The 15,529-nt window shown below is 34.6% G+C and overlaps 1 protein-coding gene across 4 annotated transcripts in view; it reads right to left on the bottom strand.

The window, feature by feature from the left end:
• ATP10D (ATPase phospholipid transporting 10D (putative)) overlaps positions 1-15,529 on the bottom strand; it is a 101,158-nt gene that overhangs the window by 42,213 nt on the left and 43,416 nt on the right. For 2 of the 4 annotated variants that reach the window (XM_074324639.1, XM_074324640.1), the window contains exons 4-9: positions 14,449-14,653; positions 12,341-12,426; positions 3,775-3,881; positions 3,371-3,502; positions 2,839-2,966; positions 2,466-2,718 (exon numbers count right to left, since the gene is read on the bottom strand). In XM_074324639.1, the coding sequence (XP_074180740.1) occupies positions 2,466-2,718; positions 2,839-2,966; positions 3,371-3,502; positions 3,775-3,881; positions 12,341-12,426; positions 14,449-14,653 (911 nt within the window). Of the gene's footprint in view, positions 1-2,465; positions 2,719-2,838; positions 2,967-3,370; positions 3,503-3,774; positions 3,882-12,340; positions 12,427-14,448; positions 14,654-15,529 lie in introns of those variants that run through there. The other 2 variants (XM_074324642.1, XM_074324641.1) reach the window with 2 other exon arrangements.

Below are 15,529 nucleotides of genomic sequence, written 5' to 3'. Positions count from 1 at the left end.
ACTTTGTTTAAAACACATACATGTTAACGTGTGCATGAAAACAACTCAAGAGAAATGCACTAAAATGTTAACAGCGGTCCCCTGTTTGGTGAGAGTTATTGATGACTTAAAAATTTTCCTGTTTTGGCTACCGGAATTTTCTATAACATTCTTTTTGTAATAAAAATATAAGAAGATGAAACAAAATGCAAAGTCTCATTATATCTAATATGACTAGCTATTTTTTTACATTTATATAGTGATTATGTTTAATGATTATGATTTATAGTGATTATAAATACTCGACATTTTATCCTGCACACTCACAGGTAAAAAAAGCTGGCTTAAAAATATATGTACCTAGGAGAAACTATAGTTTAATATATATTTTTAAATTTGGGGCAGGGTGGGATTTCTAAGTTTAACACTACTGGCAGCAATCATAATATTCATAATCTTATTAATATTTATAATTGAAATTTTTTCTTTAATAATAATATAAAATTTCTAATAAGTGACTCCTTAAGCAAAGTGAAGACACTATTGCAGGAAGAATTCTAAGATGGCCACCAAGATTCCTGCCCTCCTGATATGAACACCATGTGAGTATAACGGGACTTCACTTCTGTGATTACATTATGTTACGTGGCAAAGGAGGGATTTTGCAGATGTGACCAAGTCCCTAATCAGTTGAATTTGAGTTAATCTAAAAGAAGACTATTCAAGGTGGATACGACCTCATTAGGTAAGCTCTTTAAAAGAGGGTTATTAAAGTCAGAGATTCAAAGCTAGAGATTTTATTGCTGGTTGAAGCAAACGGCCATGCTATGGTGGGCTGCCTCTAGGAACTCAGATGGCCCCAGGCTGAGAGTCAGCAAGAAAGAACTTCTGCCCTCTAACCGCAAGACTCAGAATTCTGCCAAACATCAGGGAGCTAAGAAGAGGCTCCTCGGCCTCAGAGAAGATCACAGTCATAACTGACACCTAGATTTCAGCCTGGTGAGAGACTCTGAGAGAGGACATAGCTCTCCTGTACTCAGACTCCTGACCCAGAGGCCAGGAGATGGTATACTGTGTTGTTGTAAGCCACTAAGTTTGTGGTAATTTATGTTGTAATCGCAAACTAATATAATAATAAAAAATGAACCAGAAGAAAAGGATAAAACATCAGGGCTGATATTAACATTATTTAACTGGTTCAATCCAGGACACAAATGAAAATGAACACTGGCCCCAGACCATCTAGTCTGGGGCATACAAGTCCTGCCTTCATAGATAAAACCCACCTACAGATGACTAAGAATAAGAAAAACTCATTTGTAAAATAGGAAAACAACATGATCACTTTATCAAGGAAATTAAAATGACCGATAAACACATAAAAAGTTAAACATCTCATTACTAATCAGAGACAAATTAACACAATGAAGTGTTAACTCTGTCTTCAAAAATCACAGACTGAAAAGAATAACTTCATCCCAATATGGCTGGCCATGAAAAATAGGTATTATTTTCTTTTATTCTATCTATCATAATTTTTAATCTTACTTGTCTATCTCTTTGCCCATATTCTAAGCTACATGAAATCAGGGACTCATGCCACATATTAGGAGCTCACTAAATATTTGTTGAATGAACAAGTGATCTTAATTGCAAGTACCGTTTAATAGCAAACTAAGCTTGACCACATACAAAGCAATACTATGCACTTAATGTTGTTATTAACTGAGTTGAAACAAATGTCTATGAGATATTGTTAAGTAAAAGAACCAAATTGCAAAACAATATTATAACATGTTCTAACTCATAAAAGGGAAAATGTGTAAATATATATGTTCACATATAGAGAAATATGCATAAAAAGTGGATAGTTATAGATTCATCAAATTGTTGGATGGTGGTTAACTCCAGAGAGTAGGGCTTTAATTTGTTTTGGACACTTCTCAGAATTATCTTCACAGGAGCACATACTATGTCTATAAATAACAAAATTAATGAAGTTCCTTTAAAGAAAACTGTAATTTATATGTTTACTTCCTTAATGTCAGACGTTCAGCTCATCTTATTTTTTCTTAAACTAGATGTTGTTAACTAAGAATCAATGAATACCTACGTGCTGAATGTTGGGGTTAAGGGAGCATATAATCCCTTTGGAATTATTTTCAAAATACTTTTTAGGGAGATGGTTCATAGTTTCATTAGATTCTCAAAAGTATCTATAACACAATATCACCATCACCATCTCCAATCCTTGACCTTCTACCATTACTAGTAATTTCCTTTTCTTCAAAAGAAACCATGGCAATAGATACTTTGACTTAGACCTATTAGCTTTTGAAGGGATGACAATTAAGTGTAATGCCCATTTGGGTGAATTAAGTACCCAATGCATAAATATAACATTTCTATGCTAGAATTATCAAATTTTTAAGTGAGTATAAAAAGACCAATGTTAAAGTTGGTTTTCATAGATACCCAACACTTACCATTTTCTTCATGGCAGTAATCAAAGCCTGCCACACTACATCTTCGAAAAACCATCTTATTCTCTGTGAGGGTTCCTGTTTTATCAGAAAAGAGATACTGAATCTGTCCAAGATCCTCGGTGATGTTCAGGGCTCGGCACTGAACAGTAGAATCCATTTTCTCATTGTAGAAATCCACATCACTTTGAATAAAATATATTTGTCCAAGCTTCACAATTTCAATGGAAACATAAAGAGAAATGGGGATCAAGACCTAAGAAGAATGAAACAATTTTAAAAATGTTAAAGGGGGAAAAGAAAGGATGAGAAACCAAATATAGCTGGATAAGTAGTAAAGATCTTAAAATTCTATGATGAGCTCGATAGAAATTACCTGTAACAAAATGATCATGGTCCAGAACATATAGAATCCTGCCAGCACGGGTGATATGACATGTCCATCAGCCTCAGGGATATTAAAAAATAGTATTTTCTCATATCTACTCAGCCAGATTCCATGACCTTTCAAAAAGACACACAGATATCAAATGAATGCTACATATGTTATACAAATATAAAACTTAATTCCTAAAGAAAGAGGGATGAGAATGTTTATTTTGGTTGAAAAACCAACTGTTTGTTTTTGGAAACAAATTCAAATTCAAAAGACTACACATTCTCGTATTTTTCTTTAAAACTTTTTCCAGTCTCTTCAGTACTACAGCCACATGTAACTGGATATAATCAACATTAATGTTTTGCAGGCCAAAGAAGGAGAGAGGCAAGGATGTGATTGAAAAAAAAAAAATCATTGGCAAATAAAACCTCCCTTACAGAAGTTAAACATTCATAAATTTTTGACAATAAAATACTTTTAAAGAGTATCTTGCTGAAAAGATGTCAGCAAATAATCAAATTGTACCTACCCAATGCACCAGTTAAACACATTACAGCCAAAAGCAGGACACACCAGAGGACATCTGTATTTGCTCTTCTTTCTAATTTGCTGCGCTTATACCGTGGACCGCTGTTGTTCAGCATTGCTTTGGTTTCATGGCCTACAGAGGTAACACGATATCTCAGAGAATGTGCAAATTAAAGCCACGTAGCAAACATCACAGTTTAAAATCTCTCTTGCAGACAGTTCCATAAAAAGCAGTTATATAATATGTTTCGTTAATTTAGTTTGCTTTTGTAATCCACTTAGAAAAACAGAGACAATGATTAAATGCAATCTGCTTTTGTAGATTGCATTTTGAGTAAGTGAAAAATGTTAACTTGTAGAAAAATACGAAGGAGACAATGGTGAAAAATAAGAAGTGTAACCAACCTGCATAAACCACAATGCCCACAACAGCCTCTGTGTTTCTAATGGTGCATCCTCTAAGTAATAAATTTTCTTTACTGAGACCCACGCGTTCTTTGTTGGAATGTTCTCTATAAGAAACAGAGCATATACATTCACTTTTAAATACCAAAAGTGGGATGTAAAAATAAAATGGCTTTGAGTTTTCTTGATTGGAGTGTTAAGTTACGTAGTTCACAGCAAAGGTTTCGTATCTCTAGCCCATTTGCTTTTGTTATTTCAGAGTTACCTGCTTTCAACAAGTTTCTAATTGCCATTGTTTTCTATTATCCTTTTTTTTCGCCAAAACTTCTAATTTTACAAAAGCTCAAAAATATTCCAAATAAGAAACTTGCTTCTCTAGTACAAATTGTATTTCAGGTAATTAATAGTTGATGAGGGAGAAGTTCTTGATAGAGTTAGAAAATCACCATTTTCAACCTGGATGAAACCAAGGATCATTTTAGGCAATGATAATTGGTGGCTGCTAAAATCGTTAGGTGAAAGGCTGATGGGGGACTTGATAATGAAAGGCTAAGGCTGATAGGACAAGGGGACATCCCAGGCCTCCAGATGTTACAGGATAGGAAATGCATATCTTCAAAGGAACCTAATCAAGCCTCTATCAGGGCAAATCAACCTGGGGTCTATGGTTTCTGGGGACCTGTGAAGCCTTTAAAATTGTATGCAACTTTTTCTGTGTGTGTGTGCGTGTATATTCATATATATATATATATATATATATATATATATATATATGTATATGTATGTATATGTATACACACACACACACACACACACACACACACACACACACACACATACACACAGAGGGTGCCAAAAAGATGTACACACATTTTAAGAAAGGAAAAACCTGTATTAAAAATGTAATGCTCAAACAGTTTCGGAGACATAGAGGAAAATTGAGGGTTGCTAGATGGGTGGGAGGGGTCGGGATAAGGGGGAAGGTGAGGGGATTAGAAAGCACAATCAGTAACCACAAGATTGCCATGGGGTTACGAGAGTCAATTTGGGGAATGTAATCAATAATGTTGTAAAGATTTTGTAGGGTATCCGATGGACACTTGTCTCATTAGGTAGACCACCTCAGGGATGATGTGGATGCCTGATCACTGCACTGTACACCTGAAGCTGAAGCTGAACAATAATGAATGTCAACTACAAGTTTATATATATAGATATCTATATATATCTATATATATATTTTATGTATATAAATATATAGTAAATTTATGTAAATATATATATTAGGAATAGACAGTGGAAATGTAATGGCTGTGTGTGATTTAGAGTGGATGGGAGGAGGGTTGACACAGTGTGAGGGCCATAAATGATAAATGTCTAAGTATTACTTTGTATTGTGCACCTGAAACTAAAAAAAAAAAAAAAAACTGGCACCAGAAAAAAAAAAAAAAGACAAAACACACACACACACACAAAATGTAATGTTCAATATATACCGATAACAACAGGTGAATGCAAGTCATGTTTCACATCTGCAATTACAAAAGGTGCTCAAAGTGGTTACCATCAGCGTAATTTTAAAACAGTTTTTTTCTTTCTTAAAATGTGTATACATTTTTTTGGCACCGTGTGTGTGTGTGTGTGTGTGTGTGTGTGTGTGTGTGTGTGTGTTTGTCATTTTCTAGGGACAGAAACTATTGCTTTCATCCGATTCTGAAAGTCTGACCCCTGTACAGTTTAACAGGGTTAATAAGAGGGCCAGAGAAACATGTTGACTACCACCACAAGGATGCAGTCAGCCAAACCAAAAAATGTGATAAATTCTGCAGCAAAATGACCTGGTTTATTCAACAAATGAATGACGTGGGGCAAAAGAAGGGGCTCAACACAGGGACCATGCAATCAGCTCAATCCAGAACGTGGTAAATTCTACGACCTAAATGACCCAATTTCTTGGGAAGGGAAATATAGAGACATATCAACCAAATACAATGTGTAGACCTCGTTTTGATTCTGGTTAGACTATATTGACTATTAAAAAAAATTTTTTTTTAAATAACTGGAGAAATTTGAACAAAGCCTAGGTACTATCTGATATCAAGAAATTGTTCTTAATTTAGTTAGATGTGATGATGTTATTGCTATGGTTTTCAACAAAGTCCTTTCCTGCTATATATTCAAAGTGAAGTAATCACAGTGAAATGATATGATGTAGGAGTGGGGGGAAAGTGGAAGGATAACTGAAACAAAGTCGGCAAAATTATAAAACAGTTAAACTGGGTGAAGGTCAATGAGTGTTCATTACACTTCTTCCTAATTTTGCATGTTTGAAATTTTCTATAATAAACAGTTCAAAAATTATCAAAGTAATTACTTGATTGAATTAGTATAGTGGCAAAAATAGAGAGCAAAATGATTGGAAAATTTTTTAAAAATAAGCAAAAAGTAATGTATTTCATATATTTTGAAAATGCCCTCTTAAATTTCAGCATTAAAATAAGATTAACTTTTAAGCGATAGATAGATGTAGATATGTATATCTAGTTGTGTATCTATATAGGTATATACATATATATCTATATCTACATCTAAATATACATAAGTATATGTATATATAGTGTACATATCGCTTCAGTATATAAGTTGTTTCTTCTTTCTTAAATACAGGAAAAATGTCATTCTATCTGCTCTCCATGCTACCCAGAACTACGAGGGAAGGAAAATAAAAACTCGTCAAAAAAGGTTTCATGCCACAAAGGAGAAAACTAGATATCATTTCACTCCTATAATTTGTAAAGCACTTTCATCTAAAAAGTGTATGTTTATATTCTTTCTTCATATATATGGATTTATGTACAAAGGCGGAACCACAGGGTCATGGTCAAAGCTAGAAGTGTCCTTGGTTCAACTTCCTAGTTTTACAGATGAGGAAATTAAGTCCCAGCATTCACATTTTCATGTAGGTACCATTCCCAGGCAAGCACCACACAATCCTCATCTATATAGCATGTGTTATCTCTAGAACTTGTATAGGAACAGACTTAATATATAAAAGTATCAGTCCCAAATTTCCTTAGTAAGTATTAAGATTTTTGGCTCATTACATCACTTTGGTAACCATCACTACATCAAAGCCCAGCATCTATGTTGGTTGCATCTGCCCAAATGCTAAACATGTCCTGCACCTGATGGGTGTGTGGTATTTGGAGCTGACAAAGTAAGACCTTTAGACACTATATGAAGCACTAAAACACACAGAGCTGTCAACCATTCAAAAACCTACGTAACATCTACTATGTACCCAGCACTCCCACCAGATGCTGGAAATAGAAAAACACGCAGCCTTGGCTCCTGTGGTCTCAGAGGAGGTGACTGATATAGAAATATGTACGTGTAATAAAAATATTATAGCTATTGTGATAGAAACCTGATAGTTAGCAATCAGCGTGGGCACAAATAGGGAGTAGCCCTACCTGAGAGTAAAAAGATTAGAGAGGGCATCATATAGACAGTGAGTTTGAGCATCCCAATTTTTGTAGATTTTAGAAAACAGGCCACAAAGTAAGAAAAGGACAAGGTGCTAGCAGAGTGGCTTACAATCACTTCACAGAAAAACCACTGAATCTACCTGGGCCCATTGTCTCATTAAATGCTTCCCTGCAAAGCCAGCTCTCAAAATAGGCATCAACAGAGCAGACCCAGGAAAATCCAATCACTACAGAAAAAAGAATGTGAGGGAAGGGAGAAGCAGAGAGCATCTTCCGGGAGGAAGACCATTCATTTCCGTGGTCAGATCATGTTAATCAGAAAGTAAGGCAGCACATGTTGAAACAAAGTGCTATCAGAAGTGCTTATCATGAATGGAGGAAGCCAAGGCGAGCAAACATGGTCTCCAGGAATCCACGGACAACTGATAAGGTTGACTGCTGGGAAGTGTGAAGGGCCCTGGGACCAAGTAATGGCTGGGGCAAGACTAGTACCCAGCATAGCAAATGGTGCTCTCAAGTGCTGTTAAGAAAGAACCAGGTCCAAATAGAGAGGCTGACAAAGGTAGACCAGGCAGGGCTCCAGTCCCAGATGTTTGGTGAAGCTCATACCAGAGTGAAAGGATCCAAGGTAGCAAGAGATGGCGTTTCAGATATTAGACAGGCTTTAAGAATTGGAACACAGGATCAGAGTTAGCGTGGCAACAATGCTTTTGTGATTTTTTTTTTAATCTACTATGTACATGCTCTGATCAGATTCTGGGCAGAGTTCTACGCTCCAGATGACTCAGTGCCAGGCTAATTAATGTTCCTTCCTGTTCTCATGCCCATAAACAAGATTCATTCTGCCAGAGGCAAGCCTGTGTGTCAGGAAAGATCATCAGCATTGCCGGCTGTGGGGAGAGGACGGCTCTATGTCTGGGCTGGACTCTTAAACAGATCTGATCTCAGGTTTAAAAATGACAGTCCCTGAATCTGACATTTACAAAAGGAAACTATGAATAGTCCGCAGCTGGAGGAAATAATCAAAAAGCACTCATCCTAAGACATGGCATCTGAGCATATTTCTGATGAGAGAGGGGCATCTCTTCATGAAGACCATCTAAAATAATTTTTCTTCTAATATTAACCCTAATGACTCAAGGATAAATATTTCATTGTAAGCCAAACACAAAGGGTCCTTCAGGATCCGGCCTCTTTATAATCTACCTTCTTGCTTACCCACTCTCCAAACATACCTACCCATTCCTAAGTTTACAAATGCACTATGGTCTCAGGCCTCTATGGCACTGACTATGTTGCTCCCTCAGCCTGGAATGTCAGCCATGTTTTGCACTTAGTTGCCTGCCTGGCATCTTCTTATTCTCGAAGCCTTGATTCTGGCATTACCTTCTTACATGAACAAAGCCCTCTCTCTTTTCCATTGCATAGTTCCCAACCCTGCCCCACCATCTGTCTGTATCAGGGGCTACTTACGATGCTATCACTATGTTCTATACTTCCCTCCATGATAACTATTACTCTTTTTAAAATTTTAAACAACTTTATTGAGGAAAAACTAACAAGAATCAACTGCACATATTTAAAGTGTAAAATTTGGTTTGCCCTGTGAAACCATCACCACAGTCAGGAAGACAAACATATCCATCACCCCCAAAAGTTTCCTCATACCCTTTTTTAAATGCCTTACTCATCTTCTTTTTAAAATTTTTCAATTACAGTTGACACTCAATATTATTTTATATTAGTTTCAGGTGTACAGCAGAGTGGTTAGACATTTATATAATTTACAAGGTGATCCCCCATTAGTCTAATACCCACCTGACACCATACATAGTTATTACATTATTTACTATATTCCTTATGTTGTACTTTACATCCCCATGACTATTTGTAACTACCAATTTATACTTCTTAATCCCTTCACCTTCATCACTCAGCCCTTCAACCCCCCTCCTATCTGGCAACCATCAAAATGTTCTCTGTATCTGAGCTTGTTTCTGTTTTGTGTTTTTTTTTTCTCTTCACTTATATTGTTCTTTAGATTCCACATAAGTGAAATCATATCCTCATGCCCTTCTATAATCCATCCTTCCAATCCTCCCCATCCCAAGCAACTACTAATCTGCTTTCTATCACTATAAATTACTTTTCATTTTCCTGAGATTCTATAAATCAGATCATATAGCATAATTCTTTTTTACCTGGTTTTTCATTTCACATAATTATTTTGAGATATATTCATGTTGTTGCATGTATCACTACAATGTGCTGAGTAGTATTCCACTGTATGGACATATCACAATTTGTTTATCCACTTACCTGTTGATGGACATTTGGGTTGTTTCCAGTTTGGGGCTACTACAAATAAAGCTGCTATGAACATTTATATATAGGTTATTATATGTTTTCTTTTCTGTTGGGTAAATGTTTACGAGTACAATGGCCAGATCATATGATGGGCGCATGTTTAACACTTTAGGAAATTTCCGAACTGTTTTCCAAAATGACTGTACCATTTTATATTCCTATAAGCAATATATGAGTGTTTCAGTTCTTCTACGTCCTCACCAACACTTGGTATATAGTCAATCTTTTTAATTTTAGCACTGGAGCTTCTGTAGTTAGAACTTGTATCTTTTCACACAAATACTTGTCATCTATATAGCTTCTTTGGTGAAGTGTCTGTTCAAATTTTTTGATCATTTACAAAATTGTGTTGTTTGTTTTCTTATTACTGAGCATTGAGATGTAAATCCTGTATCAGATACATGCATTGAAAATATTTTCTTCTAGTCTGTGACTTATGTTTCCATTTACTTAACTATCATTAGAAGAGAAAAAATTTTTAATTTTGATAAAGTAATTTACTTATTTTTTGTCCACATACGGTTTGTGATTTTAGTGCTGTATCTAAGAATATTTATCTAACACAAGGTACCAAAGATTGCCCCTCTATTTTCTTCCAGGAATTTTATAATTTTACAACTAAGTTTACATTTATATATAGGATCCATTTTTAGCTAATTTTTTTTTTTAATGCTGAGAGGTCTAGACTGAAGTTCATTTTTTGAATATAGATATCCAGTTGCTGCAGCATCATTTGTTAAAAAGACTAATCTTTCTCCACTAAATTACCTTTGCATCTTTGTCAAAAACCAGTTGTCCATAAATGTGTGGGTCAATTTCTGGACTCCATAATCTTTTTCATTGATCTATTGGTCAAGCTTAGTGCCAAAATGACATTGGCTTGATTATTGTACCTTTATAATAAGTCTTGAAATCATGTGGTGTTAACCCTCCAACTTTGTTCTTCTCTTTCAATGTTGTTTTAGTTAATTTAGGTCCTTTGCATCGCCACATATATTTTTAGAATAAACTTGTCAATTTCTAAAAAGAAAAAGAAAAAACCTTGCTGGGAATTTGTTAGGGATGACACTGAACCTGCAGATTAATTTGGGGAAAAACTGACATCATATCAATATTGAGTCAATTTATGAAGAACATACAGCTCTTCTTTTATTCAGGTCTTTAATTTCTCTAAACAGTGTTCAGTGTTTACAGAGTTCAGGTCTTTCATATCTTTGTCAGACTTATCCTTAAGTATTTAATTTTTTCTGATGGTATTATAAATTATATTTTTAAAAATTTCAATATCTGATTGCTCATTGCTAGTATATGAAACATAATTGATTTTTGTATATTGATCTTTCCTACCACATTGCTAAACTCACTTATTACTTCTTGTAGCTTTTTTATAGACCATCACACCATCTATGAATAAAAGATAATTTCACTTCTTTCTTTATGGATGTTCTTTATTTCTTTTCTTACCCAACTACGACTACACTAGCTAGAGTCTCCAGTACAATCTTGAATAGAAATGGTGAGAGTGACTATCTATGTTTTGTTCTTGATCTTAGGGGAAAAGCATTTAATCTGTTACCATTAAGTATGATGCTATCCATAGGTTTTTCATAAATGCCCTTAATCAGGTTGAGTTATCTAGTTTCTAGTTTCCAAGAATCGAAGATAGATTTGATCACATACTTTTTCTACATCTCTGAAATGATCACTTGGTTTTTCTTTTTTAATTAGTTAATTATGTTTTGTTAATATGGTATTAATATGGTGAATTACACTGTTTTTCTAATGTTAAACCAATCTTGTATTTTTTGGATAAGCCCCACTAGGTCGTGATGTATTATCCTTTTATATATTGTTGGCTGCATTTTGCTATAATTTTGTGTAGAATTTTTGCATTTATGTACATGAGGGACATTTATCTTTCCTTAAATGTCTTTGTATGCTTTTGGTATCAGGTTGCTGCAACTGTTATTGCAGTTTAAAAAGTTAGAAATAATTGCAAAAACTGCAATTACTTTTGCACCAACCTAATACTATCAGGATAATTCTGGTCTCCAAAAATGAGTTAGGAACTTTACCATTTTCTCACAAAATCACCAATATGAAGGATGTCTTATTGTCTCCTCTTAAAACTAAAGAAAACTAAGGATCAAAAAGAGTAAATAAATAACTTGGTTCGAGGCATACAAAACATAAGTGGCAAGTCTAAAATTTAAGCCAGGTCTAAAATTAGGTAAGACACCAAATTCTAGCTGCTCTTGCAAAAGGACGTGGATGCCACAGGAAACCTCCAGAATGAAGCCTGTCATGGCTTCCCATACTTCTTCTTAGACGTGTTTCCAAATCAAGGCTAACTTTTGCCAACCAGAATTATCTACCTGTTATTGTAATTCTGCATGTCCTATCATGTCACTTAACCTGTCAATTCTGTCCAAACACCTCCTTCCAAACAACTAACATGTCTTGGACTTAATACGGAGCTCATGTAAGACATTCTTACACTGCTGAAAGATTCTAGGATTAGGTTAAGAACAAGGTGATTTTGTTATTTTAAAAATACACAGATAAATATTTACCAAATTATTAATGTAGCTAAACATATGGCCATTAATGATTTAACTTGGATATAAATAGATAAAAGTTTTATCAAGGTATGTATAGTTGCAACACACAAGTCCTCTCACACCCACAAAGGTAAGTCATGAATCACTTACAGGAAGCCTCGGAATCTGTTCAGGTCATTGTTTGGACTTTCACATTCTATCCTACTGGAGAATTTCTCGGGATCTACTTCAGAGTCCTAAAAATATATATGTATATATACATATATTTTAAAATCACAAAACAAAAAGAATTTGAGGTTAAACCCTTAAGATTTAAGTGTTTATCCTTTCATTAATTTTTAAAGTAAAACTGAGGCATTTTTGCTGCAAGGTTTATGTCACAAATTGCCTAAATGAAGGAAAGTATAGGCATAATTATGAACAAATAAATGGGATCAGAAAGGTCCTAGAGTGTTAATAAACATCAGCAGGTGATGGGAATGTCTGAATCATGTACTGGAATCCATGCAGAACTCTGCAGGAGAGAGCATCTACTCATATAGCAAATGCTCTTATCTAGAAGGCACTGAAAGGCTGAAAATACTTTGTTGTTTTTCTTTAACCATTAGACAGTTTCTGAGAGTAAATGTATATGTGAACACTCTGAGCACATTTGCATTGGATCCCAGCAAATCTTATTTTAAAAAGTTGAAAAATAAGCTGGACATCAGTATCTTACAAAATTATCTGGTGGATCAAACAATAATTTTAGAATGTTCTATGAAATTAATAAGCAAATAATTAGGCATGGACTCACTAGGAACAAGTCATGTCAACACTATCATTTCCTTTTCTTAAAATATGGCTTTTTGGCTAATAAAAGAAATGCCATTGATATAGCTTATAAAATAATATCTATTTCATAGCAAACATGGAAAATGTGAGTTATGATCATATGATCGAATTTGCTGATACTGTTTTTGAGTTCTTTTGATCTAGTCCTAGAATCTATATTATATGCTTTAAATATAATAACAAATTTCTTCTTCCCAGACCCATGTGGTATTGTAATTAGGAATAATTAACAGATGAACAAAGAGAGACACAGTAATTTGCTAAAGGTCTCAAAACACGAAGGTATTCAGAGCCAGGATTACAATCGAGGTCATGGAATAACAGAACACACACCCTTAATTGAATCCAAAGTGTGCTAATTAATTAACTGGCATCACCCTCAAAATAGGTATTTAGTGGTATATATAACAGAATCTAAGTTGTACAAGAATTTTGGCAATGTTTAAGATCCAGGAATGCTTACAAAAGTAACAATGACAATGAGCTCAGAAACATATCAATCACAGAGGATCCAAATGAAATACATAGGTAGAAAGATGGGCCCAATGTGACATCAAGTGATGAAATTTACTAAAGATAAGGGTATTCTTTGGCTAAAACATTTTTTGGTTTGCAAGTATAAGTTGATCCTTCAACTTTCAAATCCTACTTAAGAGTGATTCAGTTAAAAGAAGACCATTAAATTTTAAAATACTCAATCTCAAGTGTTTCCAGAAAAAGGGAAGGGAAAATAATATTTAGGCATTATGTATGATGCTTTTCCATATAGTATTTAATTTGAGTCTCACGGCAATGCTATGACAGAGACATCATCACTTCCATTCTCAGATAAGGAAACTGAAGCATAAAGTATGTAAGTAACTTGCCCAAAGTCACAGCAGTAATTAAATGGCAGAGCTGGAATTCATTCAAACTCATGTTAATTAAACTTCAAAGTTTTTGTTTCCCTTATCACAGCGTGGTAAAGGATCTAGGAACTCTGTAGCATGAGGAAACTACAGAAGCCTTAAAACATCTTTGTATATAAGTAATAACAGATTTTAGGAACAATGACTAATTTATGTCTCCAGCTTCAATAACATATAAAATCTAAGCTTAAGAAAGATAAATTAGAAGGTGATTATTTCTATCACTACAAAATAATTTTCTAAATTGCCAAATAATTGTTAGGTTCCTTTAATTCAGTTCCAAACACTATGCTTGCCAGACTGAAATGTCTGAACTCCAAGTCATTATATCCTGTTATCTATAAAATATAGCACATGTCCACGGATTATCTGGAGCTGAATTAAGCCTTCTGGGATTCTATTTTGTAATGGTAAAAAAAGAATTTGAAAATCTTTCTTTCTGTACATGCAAAAATAAGCTCAGTCATGTTCTGAAAAGAAAATGTTAATGTCACCAGGTGAGAACATGTTGTTTACCTGCTCTGCATATCCCCGAACCACCTGCCTCTGTTTTAAATTGCTCTCTCCGTCAAGACCAGAAGTCTCAATATGACAGATTCCATCTGGATCAGTGGAAAAGAGTAAGACCATATCTGCAGGAATGACCTCATTACAGGAAAGACGAATAAAGTCCCCAACAGTGACATCCTTCCAGCATCGGTCAATATATTTTTTCTCTTTCCTAATATTGGGGGGGAAAAAAAGTTTAAAGAGAATATCAAGTCAAAAACACATACAATAGTTTTCTTTTTTTGTTTTGTTTTGTTTTTGTTTAGTTTTTCTGTATAATTTAAAGCATGTTTAAAGTAGTAAGGTGAATTTTTAGAGCGGGGCGCTGGTAGCACCAAGGTTGCAGGTTCGATCCCCTCATGGGCCACTGTGAGCTGCGTCCTTCTTTAAAAAAAAAAGGTGAATTTTAATCCATTAAGTGCTAAAAGAGAAGCCAGAGAATTATAAAATGCAACTTGCTTTACCTAAAAATTTAGTTACTAAGGTGCTAAAACAGATTTTTCAGCTGTTTTTTTCCTGCGAGATTTCAGAAACAGGCTAGTTGAGTGTAACTCTGGAATAAAATTAAAATGAACATTTTATGGGTTTGTTCACATCTGAAGCAATTCCTGTGGTCAGGTGTCAGGGATCTGGAAGTGTTCTAGATACATCGTCTGCTCTCAGAGAGCTTCCCATGTGGCAGACAGGATGGATAATTAAAGAAAACACAAAAGAAATGAAATACATACCCAGACACAACATTAAAAAAAAATTATACCACCATGTTAATACCTCTAATTATAGTTTAATGAAAATACTGGTTAAAACGGTCCCCAGTCTGTTGCAACTGGTTCCTAGGAAGGAAAATGGCAAATTCTATCCCTTTTCAAAAATATAGTTTTCCCATTCTACATATTCAAATTCTTTTAAAGGAAAGATACGTCATTTGAGGCTGACTTGCCTTAAATACTCTGCTTTATGTTAAATTTTCTGTTAAACTTCTCATGCCTTTTGATGCCAACTGCATGAATTATGTTCCATAAAGGATTCTCCTTAGAGTAGAAAGAAT

The sequence above is a fragment of the Rhinolophus sinicus genome, linkage group LG02, assembly GCF_036562045.2.
Source record: "Rhinolophus sinicus isolate RSC01 linkage group LG02, ASM3656204v1, whole genome shotgun sequence".
Classification (NCBI taxonomy): Eukaryota; Metazoa; Chordata; class Mammalia; order Chiroptera; family Rhinolophidae; genus Rhinolophus; species Rhinolophus sinicus.
The sequence above is the reverse complement of the archived record's forward strand: the minus strand, read 5'-3'. Positions and strand labels throughout refer to the sequence as shown.